Consider the following 17,952-nt stretch of genomic DNA (forward strand, 5'->3'; position numbering starts at 1 on the left):
CTTTTGTCTGTTTTTATATAATAAAATATAATAACATTTCTTCAAGCACGTGTCTTGTGTCTAACATCATGTGTCACTCCGAGACATCTTACAGGTCACCCGCCTGTTGTGGGTAGAAGAGCAAAATTACCAGCGCATGAAATACCTGCATTTGGTTCTTCAAAATATAATCACACATGTTTCTTCAAATGCATGTCTTTGTGTCTAATTTCTTGTCATATATCACTCCGAGACGTCTTACAGGTTGCCCTCCACAGTAGCTGCTACATCAACAAAATTACCCGCCACTGCGCATGAAAAATCTGCATTTGGCGGGTGTTAATTTCAAACCTTGTTCACCAGGAGTAGGCTGTATGACAAATTCGGGAGAAAGGAAATCAAAACAGTGTCACTGACTTCAAGCTTTGCAGTTGCACCCACACTTTCTGCAGGAAAATGATCTCTAGAAAGTTTTAAACAATCATGTGTTGGTGAATGGCGAGACACCCGGCGAGGTCCTGGTCTAGGGAAACGAAAGCCACTGTACTATAATTTTTAGATATGCTTTAAATTTTATATGCTTAGATTGTCTGCATACATGTTCCTATCCTTTTACTTCTGGTCTTATAAATGGAACAGGCTGTATGACTTGTCTGTAATGCAGAATAGTGCCATAGTGCATTAGAGAAGGGGTGACCTGGCTTGGCCCTCTAGTACAGAGGGCACATTTATTTCCCTGTTTCATTCTGATGTGTTTGTGTAGGAACTTTCAATCCTTGGTACTCATTTTGCACCTTAATCACAGAGTACCTGTACCAGAAAATGAAAAGATACAGGTATAAGAGCTGCTGAAATGTCCCTACTACCTGACAGAGGTCACTGAAATAGGTGTCCTGAGAAATCACACTTGTCTCTGTACACTGACGCAAGGCTCTGTAAACAGAAAGAGCGACCCTCTCCCACATTCTGTCGCAATAAAACCTGTCAAGGACATGTCTAGGTCAGATTTCACCCCTAAAATAAAAAGCTCAGCGAGTAAAGACGCTGACTACCACCCCTGGAGTCGTGAGTTCGAATCCAGTGCATGCTGAGTGACTCCAGCCAGGTCACATAAGGAACCAAATTGGCCCGGTTGCTAGGGATGGTAGAGTCACATGGGGTAACCTCCTCGTGGTCGCTATAATGTGATTCACTCTCGGTGGGGCACGTGGTCAGAGGTGGGTAGAGTAGCCAAAAACTGTACTCAAGTAAATGTACAGTTACTTCAAAAAATAATTACTCAAGTAGAAGTAAAAGTATTAACATAAATAATTACTTGAGTAAGAGTAAGAAAGTATCCAATTAAATGAGTACTCAAGTAGTGAGTAACTCGTTACTTTCACAAATGACATAATAGACGTTAACTCCCCTATAATCCATTACATAAAACACATTTAACATTTATTACAGAATTATTATTATTATTATTATTAATGGAAATTCTGTCATCATTCACCATCATGTTGTTCCAAACCTTTATGACTTTCTTTCTTCCATGCAACATGTAGATTTTAGACAGAATGTTTGCCTGAGTCATTATTTACTTTCAGGGAATGTGTTTTATATATATATATTGTAAAAGAGGACGCGAGAAGCAGTTTTCCTTTTTCAGGTGACGCTTTTATTTCCCCTCTTCCTCGACACCACTTTATAGTTACGTTTATACACTCTTTCCACACTAACACACACACTGCTTCTACAAATAACTTCCACTATTCGGGAATGGTCACTCTGGCTCAGCTCTGTCATATCCAGCCCCCCTCTGAGCGTTGTGTCGCTCTCTTTATGCCGCTCTCCCGTGCTCACTGAAATTAGAGACAGGTGTTAGACATAATTTAGCTCAGGAGTAAGCGCCCTTACCGCTTTCTCTCTCCGGAGAGATGCTTGACCACGCCCCCGCTGCCACATATCCCCACCGCCCGACTCAGGCCGGGGCGACATCCGGCCTGCCTACCACTCCCCCCCCATTCCTGGAAAGGAAGTCGGCGACAGCCATCTGCGCCCCCGGTCTGTGGACCACCTTAAACTTAAACGGCTGAAGAGCCAGATACCAACGGGTGATCCGGGCGTTAGTATCTTTCATGCGGTAGAGCCACTGGAGTGGGGCGTGATCCGAGCAGAGGGTGAAGGCCCACCCCAACAGGTAGTATCGGAGAGTGAGGACCGCCCACTTGATGGCGAGACACTCCTTTTCCACGGTGCTGTACTTAGTTTCCCTTAACGAGAGCTTACGGCTAATGTACAGCACCGGGCGCTCCCCCCCCCCACCACCTGCGAGAGCACAGCCCCCAGCCCCCTGTCTGAAGCATCTGTCTGTAAAACAAAAGGGAGAGAGAAGTCAGGTGAATGTAACAGCGGCCCCCCGCAAAGTGCGGCTTTAACTTGCGTGAACGCCTGTTGACACTGCTCCGTCCACTGGACCGGATCTGGAGCTCCCTTTTAGTGAGATCAGTCAGCGGGCTGGTGACGTCCGAATAGTTAGGCACAAACCTCCTATAATAGCCAGCCAGCCCCAGGAACTGTCTCACCCCCTTTTTGGTCTTGGGTCTCGGGCAGGTCGCAATCGCCGCTGTCTTGTCAATTTGGGGACGCACCTGCCCGTGGCCCAAGTGGAACCCCAGATACCGTACCTCCACCCGCCCAATCGCACACTTCTTCGGGTTCGCTGTGAGCCCCGCTCGGCGCAGCGATCTCAGAACTGCCCTCAGGTGTTGCATATGCCGCTGCCAATCATTGCTATAAATGATGATGTCATCTAAATAGGCAGCGGCGTAAGCTGAATGCGGCCTGAGGATTCGGTCCATGAGACGCTGAAACGTAGCCGGGGCCCCAAACAAACCGAACGGAAGTGTCACAAATTGGTGTAATCCAAACGGTGTGGAGAAGGCGGTTTTCTCACGGGAAATTGGTGTCAAGGGGATCTGCCAATAACCCTTCGTCAAATCCAATGTTGAATAAAACCGAGCAGTGCCTAACCGATCGAGCAACTCATCAACGCGAGGCATTGGATATGCATCAAATTTAGACACCGCATTGACTTTTCTATAATCCACACAGAATCGCACAGACCCGTCGCTCTTAGGCACTAGAACAACTGGGCTGGACCAATCACTGTGGGATTCTTCTATTACCCCCATATCAAGCATCGCATCCAATTCTTCCCGAACAATTTTCTTTTTGTGTTCGGTTAGTCGATAGGGGCGGCTACGTACCACCACCCCCGGCTCGGTCTCGATGTGGTGATGGATGAGGTTTGTACGTCCCGGTAGATGGGAAAACACATCTGCAAACTCCTGTTGCAACCTGGCAACCTCCGCGAGTTGGCTCGGTGAGAGGTGGTCTCCGCAAGTGACCGGGGTGAACTGTTTATGTTTTGAGCTCACCTCCGGTCCGAGCTCCGCCTTCTCGGGAACCACCGTAGCCAACGTCACGGGGACCGCCTCCCTCCACAATTTTAGGAGATTGAGGTGGTATATTTGACGTGCGTCCCCTCTATCGGATCGTTTAACCTCATAATCGAGATCTCCCACTCGTCGTGTGACCTCAAAGGGTCCTTGCCACTTGGCGAGTAATTTAGAGCTCGATGTGGGAAGCAATACAAGCACTTTATCTCCCGGTGCAAATTCCCTTAGCTGAGTTCCCCTGTCATACAGTCGGCGCTGTCGTTCTTGAGCTTGGAGCAAATTCTCCTGTGTTAGTTGCCCCAAGGTGTGGAGTTTTGCTCTAAGATCAAGAACGTACTGAATTTCATTTTTACTGTTTGAAGGTCCCTCCTCCCAGGCCTCTCGCATTACATCAAGCACGCCACGTGGGCGTCGCCCATATAGCAGCTCGAATGGGGAGAAGCCAGTGGAGGCTTGCGGGACCTCTCGTACTGCAAATAACAGGGGGTCGAGCCATTTATCCCAATTTCTAGAATCATCGTGCACGAACTTACGAATCATGTTTTTGAGGGTTTTATTAAATCGTTCCACCAGGCCATCCGTTTGAGGATGGTATACACTGGTGCGAATCGATTTAATATTTAACAGTTCGTACAGCTCACGTAGTGTCCGTGACATAAACGTTGTGCCTTGATCGGTGAGGATTTCTTTCGGAATCCCCACCCGGGAGATTATTTTGAAGAGTGCCTCCGCAACACTACGTGCTGAGATGTTGCGAAGAGGCACTGCTTCCGGATATCGCGTTGCATAGTCCACTAGGACCAATACAAAGCGATGTCTGCGTGCTGACCATTCTAATGGCCCAACGAGGTCCATTCCAATTCTCTCAAAGGGGACCTCGATCAAAGGGAGAGGGCGCAATGGCGCTTTTGGGGTGGCCGGTGGGTTAACCAGCTGGCATTCGCGGCATGCCGCACACCACCTGCGGACATCGCCGCCAATGCCCGGCCAATAGAAACGGGCTATTAGACGGTTCAGTGTTTTCCTTTCTCCTAGGTGACCTGCCATGGGATTATAATGAGCCGTCTGGAATACCATTTCCCGACGGCTCCTTGGAATCAAAAGTTGGGTTGTATCCTCTTTGGTTCGAGTGTCCTGTGTCACTCGATACAACCGCTCATTTATAATTGCAAAATAGGGATATGAAAGTGCGATGTCAGGCTGGAGTCGTTGACCATCGATAACTCTCACTTGGTCAAAGGCGTGTTTGAGGGTTTCGTCTCGCGACTGCTCCAAAGGGAAATCCCCCTCAGGGAATTCCCTGAGAAGGGGAGGGGCCGCAGCCTCTCCCCCTCTCTCGTCATCATGACGTGGAGCTGTCGAGGACGGCTCCGGCTCCGCCTCCCCTGCCAGAGCATCGCACATTTCACATCTCCCTATTTTCACACAGGACCCATCTGCACAAATTCCCTTTAATAAAGCTTTAAAATCAGGCCAATCAGTCCCCAAAATCAGCGGATGGGTGAGGCGGGAACTAACCGCAGCCTCCACTCTATGCTTTTTCCCCCAAAATTTAATTGTCAGGGTCACCACTGGATACTTGTGAATATCCCCGTGTACACACTTCACCTTCACCGTTTTGGATGTGACCAATGCCTCGGGTTGAACCAGGCGTTGGTGGATAGTGGTTTGATTACACCCGGTATCCACCAACGCTTGGTGAGTACCCCCCTTGACACTTACCGGTATCTGGTATGCTCCGGCCCGGTCGGGGGCAGCCTGTGGGAGGTCAGAGACCCGCACCACCGTCCCCAGCTCCATCAGAGGGCACTGATCTCGGAAGTGGCTCGGGTCTCCGCACCTCCAGCAGGCCGGCCCAGGCGCCACGCCTGCACTTGCGTCGGCGGGCGCCCCCCCCTGAGGGGGAGAGCGGCGGGGCACTGGAGTAGGGGAAGGTGTCGCCTCCCACACCCGGGGAACTGGTCTCAGGGGCTGGGTTCCTCCTCGTCTGCGTGGGGCAGGAACGGGACCTGGAGAGAGAGCAGACGAGAGAGAGAGAGAGGGGAGGGGGAAGAAACAGAGGGAGGAGAGAGAAGGTAGGAGGGATCTTCCGTCCTCGGGATCACCGCCATGTGGTCCTCCGCAAGTCGGATAGCTTCCTCCAATGACGCCGGGCGGTGGCATTGGACCCACTCCGCCGTTTTCTTTTTGGCAGTCGAACTATGAACTGTTCCAGTACCACCTGGTCGATAATTCCCTGGACGTCGCGATCCCCCGCTAACAGCCATCTTCGGCAGGCGTCACGGAGCCGCTGGGCAAAGGCAAATGAGCGGTCAGAGCTTTCCAACTTCAAGCTCCGGATGAGTTGACGACTTTCCTCCGGAGTGCGACCAACCCGTTGCAAGATGGCTTTTTTTAGATCTCCGTAGGCCAGGAGGCTCGACGCTGGCAGTTGTTGAGCCGCGAGCTGGGCTTCCCCGGACAGTAGTGGGATCAGTCGGGCTGCCCATTGGCCGAGCGGCCAGCCCCAGATCTCGGCGGTCCGCTCAAACAAATCCAGGAAAGCCTCGGGGTCGTCCGCCGCCCCCATTTTCTGTAATGCTGGCGGGGGTAACGGCGTGGGTGTGTCCGGGGTCGCGGCTGAGGATGCCCCCTGGCTGAGGAGGCTCCGGATCACCTGCCGGTCCTCGGCTTGAGCATGCATGAGCTCGACAAACCGGCGGTCTTGATCTTGTCGGAGCTCAAGCAGCGTTTGTTGGTGGTTCCGATGTAGGCTGGCGAGGGCTTGGAGGATCTCCGCCAACTGGGAGGACTCTACGGGACGACCTCCATCCATCTTCGACCCAAACTTCAATTCCCGGGTTTCGGCACCAGTGTAAAAGAGGACGCGAGAAGCAGTTTTCCTTTTTCAGGTGACGCTTTTATTTCCCCTCTTCCTCGACACCACTTTATAGTTACGTTTATACACTCTTTCCACACTAACACACACACTGCTTCTACAAATAACTTCCACTATTCGGGAATGGTCACTCTGGCTCAGCTCTGTCATATCCAGCCCCCCTCTGAGCGTTGTGTCGCTCTCTTTATGCCGCTCTCCCCGTGCTCACTGAAATTAGAGACAGGTGTTAGACATAATTTAGCTCAGGAGTAAGCGCCCTTACCGCTTTCTCTCTCCGGAGAGATGCTTGACCACGCCCCCGCTGCCACATATATATATATATATAGATCTTGAAAGTGAAGGGTGACCGAGACTGTCAGTCCCTAACATTCTGTCTAACATATTTTGTGTTCCACATAATGCAAAGCGTCACACTGGTTTGGAACAACATGAGGGTAGGGAAATGATGACAGAATATTAAATTATGGCTGAGCTATCACTTTAAAGAGGTTACCCAAAAATGTTCTCATCATTTACTCACCCTCATGCCATCCCAGATGTGTATGACTTCCTTTCTTCTGCAGAACACAAATTAAGATTTTTAAAAGAATATTTTAGCTCTGTAGACCAAAATGTTGATGCTCCAAAAAGCACATAAACGCAGCATAAAAGTAATCCATAAGACTCCAGTGGTTAAATTCATATCTTCTGAAGTGATATGATAGGTGTGGGTGAGAAACAGATCAATATTTGTTATTTTTTGGTAGACAGCAGGGGCGATATGCAGAGAATGTGAATCACCAAAAACACAAGAAGAAGAATGTGAAGGTGATCTGTTTCTCTGTTTCTCATCCACACCTATCACATCGCTTCTGAAGATATTGATTTAACCACTGGAGTCTTATGGATTACTTTTATGCTGACTTTAGTGATTTTGTTTAGCTTTAAAATGTTGCCACCCATTCGCTTGCATTGTAAGGACCTACAGAGCTGAGAAATTCTTCTAAAAATCTTCATTTAAGTTCAACATATGAAAGAAAGTCATACACATCTGGGGTGGGATGAGGGTGAGTAAATAATGAGAATTTAAATTTTTGGGTGAACTATCCCTTTAAGGGCTCTTTTCAGATCTGGATGAATTTGTCAATAAGAGAGGTTTGGAAACATTTCTAGTAATTATTACGGTGAAAACGTGAAAATGTCCCACAAGGACATTATATATAATGCTGAAATATAAACCAAAGCATTATCATGCTTTATTAATGCCTTCTTTAGCTATTTCATAGCTTTTAAAGTCCTGCGCTGATACTTATTTCAGTGTAGTTACAGTTTTCAGTGTCGAAAGAATTTAGATCTTTAGTTCTGTACACCAGCTCTCTAAATGCATATATGCAGCCTAGTGCGTAGGGCACCAACCCCGGTCGTGGAACAATCTCTGTGTCTGAAACCGCCCCCTATCCACTATATAGTGCATTATATCGGGTGTATGCCATTTTGTAGAATTGTCTGAATTCTGAGTGAGCCATTCGTTCCCTATTGTTGTTCTTTCATTATTACCCACAATGCACTCTAATTTAGAGTGCACTTTTGATGTACACTCGATGACGGTTAATTGCCCACAATCCACCACGGGGAAGACGTACAAGCTGGGAGTTTACTGCTTCCTTCACTCCTGCAATGTTTTATTTCATGCTGAATGTATTAAATTACTTTTTGACAAATCATTACTTGATTAAAACAACATAATAACTTATAGAGAGGCAAAACATACAGATTCATTTTAAAATGTACGCAAACGTGTTTGATCAAACGTGTTTACTCTTTATATTAATACACAGTATATATTAAAAATGACAAACAGAATGACGATTTATTGTATTAACATATTATTTAATAAGAATAACAGGTAAGGCCCAAGTATTTATATAAAACATTTAAAAATAAAATAAAATAAAAAACAATAAATTATATTGAACTGAAAGAAAATGATGCCTATTTTTTAGGACCATCAAGTGAAGAATGTATTTTTCTGTACCACTAGCTCACCCAATGGAAATGCAAAAATGAAATGGAACCTATACATGTTTTTTGTGAGATTCACCCAAAAGCAGAAAAAAGAGAGATACCTTTTTGTCTCAAAGCACTAATGAGTCCAGATGCTACATTTTAATGACCCATGAACTCTGTTTTATAATGCCATTAAACCCATAAAGCACAGTGTCATAAGAGGCCCCTCCACAGATTACCCATAAACTAGAGAATTTCTTAATGTAATAGATATTTCAGGTACAAAAACAAAACATCATTATGTGCAGTTGCCATAGAAATTCTACAGTTTAAAAGCAGCAGCAGAAATGTTGGAATGTTTTAAAAATTGCCAGGGCAGATAGAAATTATTTTCCTTAATTTTTGTCATTTTTGTTGTGTCCTGTTTATTCAAGTCATTTACACTCACTTAAGTACTGTAATGTGAGTTTTGGAATAAGTAATCATCTTTGACAAAGGCTGGATAGCTTTAAATGGAACATTTGTTTATGTTGATTCACTGGGCTAGAGATGCTGATCAGTGCAGTTTTACTCATGCCTTTTTATGAGAAAATAACCTACAAAATGTATTATGTGCCACATAATTTAAAATTATGTGGCTCCTGTACTGTGGCAGAAAAAAAAGACTGTGTGGAAAAATGTTTTCACACTCCATTTAAGGAGCATTGATTATATTACACTGTGTATGACCGACTTTTACCCAAAGAGCAAAGCCATTTTGACTGAGGTGCACTGAAAAAGGGAACAGCTCCAGTCACTGTACACACATTTTAGAGGGTTTCTTCACAATATTTATCCCTGCTTGAGGCCAAATTGTAGGACTGAAGTCAAAATGAAGTGTCATTATGATATTTTTGGCACCAAAAACATCTGTGATCCCACATGTTAGGGTCACCACCCTCTGCTTCTCAAGACCAATATGGGAAATGAGTGCTGTCATTATCACATTATACACAGAAGGTAACACACAAGAATAATTTGCTTCTAGAAAGAACTTTTGGTTGAAGAGTTGATAACCAAAAGGTTGTTGGTTCAAATTCCACAAGGTTTGATTCACAAACTGTCACTGATTTGCTCTTGAATGACTGCTGTCATTATCAAATTATACGCAATGATAACATGTAAGAAACTTTTGCTTCTGGAAAAAAATTTGGTGTAGTGTTTAAAAATATGAGTTGATAACTTAAAGGTTGTTGGTTCAAATCCCATATGCAAGAACCTTTTACTTCTAGAAAAAACTTTGGTGTAGTTTTTAAAAATATGAGTTGATAACTTAAAGGTTGTTGGTTCAAATCCCACAAGGGTTAATTCACGAACTGTCACTGATGTGCTGTTGAATGAGTCGTGTCGTTATCACATTATACGCAAAAGGAAACACTCAAGAAGCTTTTGCTTCTCGAAAGAACTGTAATGTAGTATTTAAAAATATGAGTTGTTAACTTAAAGATTGTTGCTTCAAATCCCATAAGGGTTGATTCACGAACTGTCACTGATTTGCTCTTGAACAGCTGCTGCCATTATCAAATTATACACAGGGTAACATGCAAGAACCTTTTGCATCTGAAAGAACTTTGGTGTAGTGTTTAAAGATATGAGTTGATAACTTAAAGGTTGTTGGTTCAGATCCCTTAAGGGTTGAAGGGGTTCCACCTGTTACGAGATTAAGATTACTTTTGCTCTCATCTAGTGCTAACTCAAATCGATAGCAATAAACTTACAACAAAAGTTGCGGAATCAAAACCCACAAGGGTTGTTGTGCCCATGAGCAAGGCATTTAACCCAAGTTCACCCCATGGGGACTTTGAATACAAATGTTAGCTAAATGACAAATTAGTATGTACAGTATGCTTAAAAAAATGTTAAAACTACGTTGAAAAGTTCAGGTGTTCCCTGGCATTTGCTCTCACATTAGGATGCAATGCACCTCCAGTCTCCTGTGGCTCCACTACAACTCTAAATCATTACAGTTTACTGAAATGGCTCCAGTGGTTCAATCCGAGGTCAGTATCAATTCTCCAGACAGGTTTTGACATAGTCCATCCACCTGAACCAGAGCTGGTGGCACGTTGAAGGCCAGCCGTTGCATCTTATTTTTAAACTAAATAGAGACTGGTCTGAAGAGACTACAACCTTGAGAATGAAAGTATCTGTTTCTCAGATATCTTCTGTATCTTGTTTTTCGACAGAAGCGAGAGTTATGAAAAGGGTGCATATAGGTGCTTCAGGTGATTGAATTCTGGGATTGTTAGATTTTGGTGTACCAAAGAAAAGGGAAACAACTATTGGAAATATTGTAGAATGACTGCATACGAGCTTGATGTTCTTTGCTTTTGATGGCAATATGCAGATAGGGCTGTACATTATAATATATTATAGTGTATATTAGGGCAAGGGCTACTCATTTGTTTCATTCAATTATTTTTTAGTTATTATGTTCTAATTTTAACTTTTCTTATTGCTCATACTTAGGGTTAATGGTTTGTTCTTGTGCTACAGACATAAATGATACCTCAAGTCATATGATGATAAAACGGGTGAAAAATTCCTTCGACTTACTTTGAAGGAGGGACACGAGCCATTTCTTGTGAACAGAATATTTTATATTGGGAATATCTTGGTGTGAGATCTTTTGACTTGGGTCAACAAGAAACCCCTTGGCAACCCGCAATGCCCTTGCAACCACCCAGAACACCCTAGCATCATGGCAGCAAGTTTTGCATGGGCAAGCACTACTCAACAAAGTTTTTACTGCTAACGCTCTGTAAAATAATCCATTCAACTAAAATTTAATTGACCAAGAAATCTGTAATGTTATAAACATTTCATGTTAACAAACACACATGCCTTGAGGCTGCACAATTACAACTATGATTCACAGACACAGCATTGTAAGCGATACTATGCATCATTTTCTGTGTACACCATATTTTGTTTTGTGCCTCAGGCCCAGTGGGATGGTTTGACAGGGCGAATAGTCCTTAACAAGACTGATGGTCTGCGGAAAGACTTCAACCTAGACCTCATCAGCCTCAAGGAGGATGGCACTGCTAAGGTAAGTCAACTCATACGGACACTTTGAAGGAAATGTAGACTCAAGGCTCTACTATTTATTTCAGTTGGTCTGTTAATCTTGCAACTAGTCATATGGTTTCCCCATCTACAAATGTACCTGTCAAGTGTTTAAATGTATTTTCAACAGCTTGTTTATTGTGAACTGAATTACTTGGATTTAATAGCCTATAAATGGATTCTTGAATATTCATTACTGTAGCCAGAAATATTTGTTAGGCAGTTAATGTGTATTGACCTTGTTGCTTCCTTGCTGTCTACTAAACTTTCCAACTCTTTCTAAAAGTGTTTGGCTGATGGTGCGTCACGACCTACTAAATTATGGACAAAGGTTCGTTCCAGTCTTGCTTTAATTCCCTGAGATTGTGGTTAGAACCTGTGGAGAGCTCGGATTCCCTACCCTGTGTGAAATTCATTTCAATAAACCTGACGCCCTTTCATCAGAATCCCTCTCCCTGTGGAGAACCCTTCACTTCTTTATAGGGACAGTTCACACAAAACTGAAAATTCTGTCATCATTTACTCACCCTCATATTGTTTCAAACCCCCATGTGACTTACTTTCTTCAGTGGAACACAGAGTAGATGTTAGGTAGAATGTAAGAGACTTAAAGTACAGCCCAGGACAGGACAGGACCTGGTTATTTCTAGCAATAAAATCAGAGTCAGTGTGAACAGGGTTTTATGAGAAGAGATTTTTTCTTTTTGCCAGAGCATCTTAATGAGATGCAAAATGTGTGCAGGCTGCTTTTATGACAGTTAAATCACCATATTTAAAATACAGCACTGTAAATTGGGTTCACTGTGCTTTGTGCTTCAGTAAGTGACGCATTTCTCTGAAAGCCAACTCGAGCATGCAGAAAAATTGCACATTAATCCACTTGCAGATGTTTAGAGCGCAGCTCTAATCTACTTTTTAAAGTTCATTTGAATAAGTCTCTCTTTTCAGACTCCTTTGAGTGGTATGACAAGTGCCATAAATAAACATAAAGTAGATTAAGCTAAAGAGAGTTTATCTAAGAAAGCAAAGCAAGTCCTCTGTCTGTCACTTTAATTATTTTACTGCAGACATCTTGTGTTAAAACACTGTTAAGTTGTGGAAAACACCTACATTCCTTTTTATTTTTACTGTGGTTATTAATTTGTGTGAAATTTTGACATTTTTCTCACCCCCATCTCGAATCTGTAGCATTTTCCAGTCTAAATAAAGAAGTCATACGTTCATGCTGTGGCATAAAAGAACATGTACTTGTAGCAAACTCCTTCAGGCTTTTAAACCAGACAAGCCTCTTTGCCTTCACTGAGCCATTCATGTTTTGTTCAAATTTATTGTAGTTTAAATCAATAAGCCATGAGAGGGCATGCATTACAGTGATTCTACCACAGGTAATGAGTGTTCTTAGGCCTCTGCTGCATTACAGCTCTCATCCACACTGGAACAGCTCCGTATACTTTGAAAAACGTTTTCCGTCAAAAACATATTAGTGTTGACGTCGCCTCAGGCACAACATTAGGCAGAGTTTGTAACTGGCTTTTTTAAAACAGCAGCAACAGCAATGTGATAAAAGACACCATTATTCTAATGTAACTAAAGTGTTACTTTTTATTAATAATAATTATCATAATTTTTCCAGCTAGTAATATATTTCATGATTCTAACCATAGGCTGTCGAGATTAGCTTCAACTTTGCGCATTAATAGAATGTGTGCTTTTATTGTTGTATTTTTGAACAATGGATTTGTATGTGGCTCTTCCGAACAGAATTTAGAGTCGGAACTCTCCGTTTTATTTAACTTTATTTAAAATAATTGATTAGGGACATGAAAGGGACTACTTCACCCAAAAATAAAAATTCTCACATCATTTACTCATCCTCATGCCATCCCAGATGTGTATGACTTTATTTCTTCTGCACAACACAAATGAAGATTTTTAGAAGAATATCTAAGCTCTGTTGGTCCATTCAATGCAAGTAAATGGGTACCATTTTGGTGCTCCAAAATGCACATAAAGGCAGCATTAAAGTAATCCATACAACTCCAGTGGTTAAATCTATATCTTCTAAAGCAATATGATAGGTGTGGGTGAGCAACGGATCAATATTTATGTCCTTTTTTACTATCAATCTCCACTTTCACTTTCAACATCTTTCAACACTGTGAGAACTTGGCAGTGCGATACTGCAGATATTGTTGACTTTTGTATGAGAAATTGCTTATGTTCCTCATTTGTAAGTTGCTTTGAATAAAAGAGTATGCTAAATGACTAAATGTAAATGCAATCTTCTTTTGTTTTTGTGATTCACAATTAGATGAAGAAGAATGTGAAAGTAAAAGTGAAAGTACAGATTTATAGTAAAAAAAAGGACTTAAATATTGATCTGTTTCTCACCCACACCTACCCTATAACACCTGAAGACATGGATTAAACCACTGGAGTCGTATGGATTACTTTTATGCTGCCTTTAAGTGCTTTTGGAGCTTCAAAGTTCTGGTCACCATTGACTTGCATTGAATGGGCCAAAAGAGCTCAAATATCCTTCTAAAACATTTTGTTTGTGTTCTGCAGAAGAAAGAAAGGCATACACATCTGGGACGGCATGAGGGTGAGTAAATGATGTGATAATTTTTATTTTTGGTTTAACTATTCCTTAAGGCACTAGTTTCTGTAAAGCTGCTTTGAAGCAGTATTCTGAGAAGCTCTGCATATCCCCTGAGAACTCCTGACGTGGCACTATGACACTTTTATATTAGCTATAGTGGTCCCTCCATTTGTGGTACCTCCAGATGATTTTTAACCCTCTCTAAGTCCCTCCCAAAATCTTCACTATTATAACCTATGGCGAATTATGATGATGGTATGATCATTTTAAAAAAAGGTGGAGATAACAGTATATGATATCATATACAGTATATATATATATATACAGTTGAAGTCAGAAGTTTACATACACTTAGGTTGAAGTCATTAAAACTCATTTTCTAACCACTCCACAGATGTAATATTAGCAAACTATAGTTTTGGCAAGTCGGTTAGGACATCTACTTTGTGCATGATACGAGTAATTTTTCCAACAATTGTTTACAAACAGATTGTTTCACTTTTAATGGACTATATCACAATTCCAGTGGGTCAGAAGTTTACATACACTAAGTTAACTGTGCCTTTAAGCAGCTTGGAAAATTCCAGAAAATGATGTCAAGCCTTTATACAATTAGCCAATTAGCTTCTGATAGGAGGTGTACTGAATTGGAGGTGTACCTGTGGATGTATTTTAAGGCCTACCTTCAAACTCAGTGCCTCTTTGCTTGACATCATGGGAAAATCAAAAGAAATCCGGCAAGAACTCAGAAACAAAATTGTGGACCTCCACAAGTCTGGTTCATCCTTGGGAGCAATTTCCAAACATCTGAAGGTGCCACTTTCATCTGTACAAACAATAGTATGCAAGTATAAACACCATGGGACCACGCAGCCATTATATAGCTCAGTAAGGAGACACATTCCGTCTCCTAGAGATGAACGTATTTTGGTGCGAAAAGTGCAAATCAATCCCAGAACAACAGCAAAAGACCCTGTGAAGATGCTGGAGGAAACAGGTAGACAAGTATCTATATCCACAGTAAAACGAGTCCTATATCGACATAACCTGAAAGGCTGCTCAGCAAGGAAGAAGCCAATGCTCCAAAACTGCCATAAAAAAGACAGACTACAGTTTGCAAGTGCACATGGGGACAAAGATCTTACTTTCTGGAGAAATTTCCTCTGGTCTGATGAAACAAAAATTTTACTTTTTGGCCATAATGACCATCGTTATGTTTGGAGGAAAAAGGGTGAGGCTTGCAAGCTGAAGAACACCATCCCAACTGTGAAGCATGGGGGTGGTAGCATCATGTTGTGGGGGTGCTTTGCTGCAGGAGGGACTGGTGCACTTCACAAATAGGAAGGAAAATTATGTAGATATATTGAAGCAATATCTCAAAACATCAGCCAGGAAGTTAAAGCTCGGTCGCAAATGGGTCTTCCAAATGGACAATGACCACAAGCATACCTCCAAAGTTGTGGCAAAATGGCTTAAGGGCAACAAAGTCAAGGTATTGGAGTGGCCATCACAAAGCCCTGACCTCTATCCAATAGAAAATTTGTGGGCAGAATTGAAAAAGCGTGTGCGAGCAAGGAGGCCTACAAACCTAACTCAGTTACACCAGTTCTGTCTGGAGGGATTGGCCAAAATTCTTTTTATGACTTTTTTTTGCAACTTATTGTGAGAAGCTTGTGGAAGGCTACCCAAAACATTTGACCCAAGCTAAACAATTTTAAGACAATGCTACCAAATATTAACAAATTGTATGTAAACTTCTGACCCACTGGGAATGTGATGAAAGAAATAAAAGCTGAAATAAATCATTCTCTCTACTTTTATTCTGACATTTCACATTCTTAAAATAAAGTATTGATCCTAACTGACCTAAGACAGGGAATGTTTTCTATGATTAAATGTCAGGAATTGCGAAAAACTGAGTTTAAATGTATTTGGCTAAGTTTTATGTAAACTTCTGACCACCTGCCTAATATTGTGTAGGTCCCCCTCGTGCCACCAAAACAGCACCAACCCACATCTCCGAATAGCATTCTGAGATGCTATTCTTCTCACCACAATTGTACAGAGTGGTTATCTGAGTTACCATAGACTTTGTCATTTCGAAACAGTCTGGCCATTCTCTGTTGACCTCTCTCAACAATAAGGCATTTCCGTCCACAGAACTGCCGCTCACTGGATGTTTTTTGTTGTTGGCGCCATTCCGACAACCAACAATCATCCATGCGATTAACTAATCAGCCAAACATGTGGCAGCATTGCAGTGTATAAAATCATGCAGATACAGGTCAGGAGCTTCAGTTAATGTTCACATCACCCATCGGAATGGGGAAAAAAATGTGATCTCAGTGATTTGGATCGTGGCATTATTGTGGGTGCCAGATGGGCTGGTTTGAGTATTTCTGTAACTGCTGATCTCCTGGGATTTTCACACACAACAGTCTCTAGAATTAGCCAAAAACAAAAAATACATCCTGTGAGGAGCAGTTCTGCAGATGGAAATGCCTTGTTGATGAGAGAGGTCAACTGAGAATGGCCAGACTGGTTCGACTAACAAAGTCTACAGTAACTCAGATAACCGCTCTGAACAATTGTGGTGAGAAGAATAGCATCTCAGAATGCTATTCTGAGTTTGGCGCTGTTTTGGCGGGACAAGGGGGACCTACACAATATTAGGCAGGTGGTTTTAATGTTGTGGCTGATCGGTGTAGATATACGTATATACATATACTGTATAAATATATATATATATATATATATATATATATATATATATATATATATATATATATATATATACACACACACACACACACACACACACACACACACACACTGGCGGCCAAAAGTTTGGAATAATGTACAGATTTTGCTCTTATGGAAAGAAATTGTTACTTTTATTCACCAAAGTGGCATTCAACTGACCACAATGTATAGTCAGGACATTAATAATGTGAAAAATTACTATTATTAGTGTATATATATATATATATATATATATATATATATATATATATATATATATACACTACCGGTCAAAAGTTTTGAAACACGACTGAAATGTTTCTCATGATCTTAAAAATCTTTTGATCTGAAGGCGTATGCTTAAATGTTTGAAATTAGTTTTGTAGACAAAAATATAATTGTGCCACCATATTAATTTATTTCATTATAAATCTAAAATTTTATTTAAAAAAAAAAAGTTTTTGAAATTGATGACTTGGACCAAATAATAAAGAAAAGCAGCCAATAAGTGCCCAACATAGATGAGAACTCCTTCAATACTGTTTAAAAATCATCCCAGAGTGATACCTCAAGAAGTTGGTTGAGAACACAGAACACAGTTTTGATTTATTTTGGATTTTGTTTAGTCACAACATAATTCCCATAGTTCCATTTATGTTATTCCATAGTTTTAATGACTTTACTATTATTCTAAAATGTGAAAAAAAATAAATAAATAAATAAATTATAATAAAGAATGAGTAAGTGTTTCAAAACTTTTGACCGGTAGTGTATATACTGTATATATGCTCTATGGCAGAGATGTTATAAATACCAATGTCTGCTTCATTAAGCTGTATAATAGCAGTACTGTACTTGGGGGAAAAAACAACGTATATTATACCTTCTTCAGTACCTCTCCAATCCCAAAATGTGTTTATCTGAATGTAATTATAGTGTATTTTAACTGACATTAACACACTAGTTGTCTCTCTCTCTTTTTTTGGTTACCATAATTTTAGCAGATGGATTTCTAAAGGGCTCTCACTTTTATTTAAAGAGAATTGTTAGTTGCATGTTATTTTACAGTACATGTAGTTTTTGTATACTTACAGTGTACTTACCCAAGAAAGTACTGTGTAATAATAGGTAACTGCAAGTACTTTATATGGGTTAAGATTAGGGTTGGGGTTAGGTTTAGGGTTAGTACCTAGTAATACTGTAGTTGTTGTAAT

The 17,952-nt window shown here is 41.6% G+C and overlaps 1 protein-coding gene across 9 annotated transcripts in view; it reads left to right on the plus strand.

The window, feature by feature from the left end:
- Nucleotides 1-17,952, plus strand: part of LOC127432848 (glutamate receptor ionotropic, kainate 1-like) — a 91,681-nt gene that overhangs the window by 41,290 nt on the left and 32,439 nt on the right. For 8 of the 9 annotated variants that reach the window (XR_007895801.1, XR_007895802.1, XM_051684306.1 and 5 more), the window contains one exon: nucleotides 11,270-11,377. Coding sequence is in view for 7 of the 9 variants with exons in the window: in XM_051684306.1 (XP_051540266.1) it covers nucleotides 11,270-11,377 (108 nt within the window). In the remaining 2 variants the exon portion in view is untranslated. Of the gene's footprint in view, nucleotides 1-11,269; nucleotides 11,378-11,680; nucleotides 11,726-17,952 lie in introns of all 9 variants that reach the window. The other variant, XM_051684307.1, reaches the window with a different exon arrangement.

This window comes from Myxocyprinus asiaticus, chromosome 42 (genome assembly GCF_019703515.2).
Source record: "Myxocyprinus asiaticus isolate MX2 ecotype Aquarium Trade chromosome 42, UBuf_Myxa_2, whole genome shotgun sequence".
NCBI lineage: Eukaryota > Metazoa > Chordata > Actinopteri > Cypriniformes > Catostomidae > Myxocyprinus > Myxocyprinus asiaticus.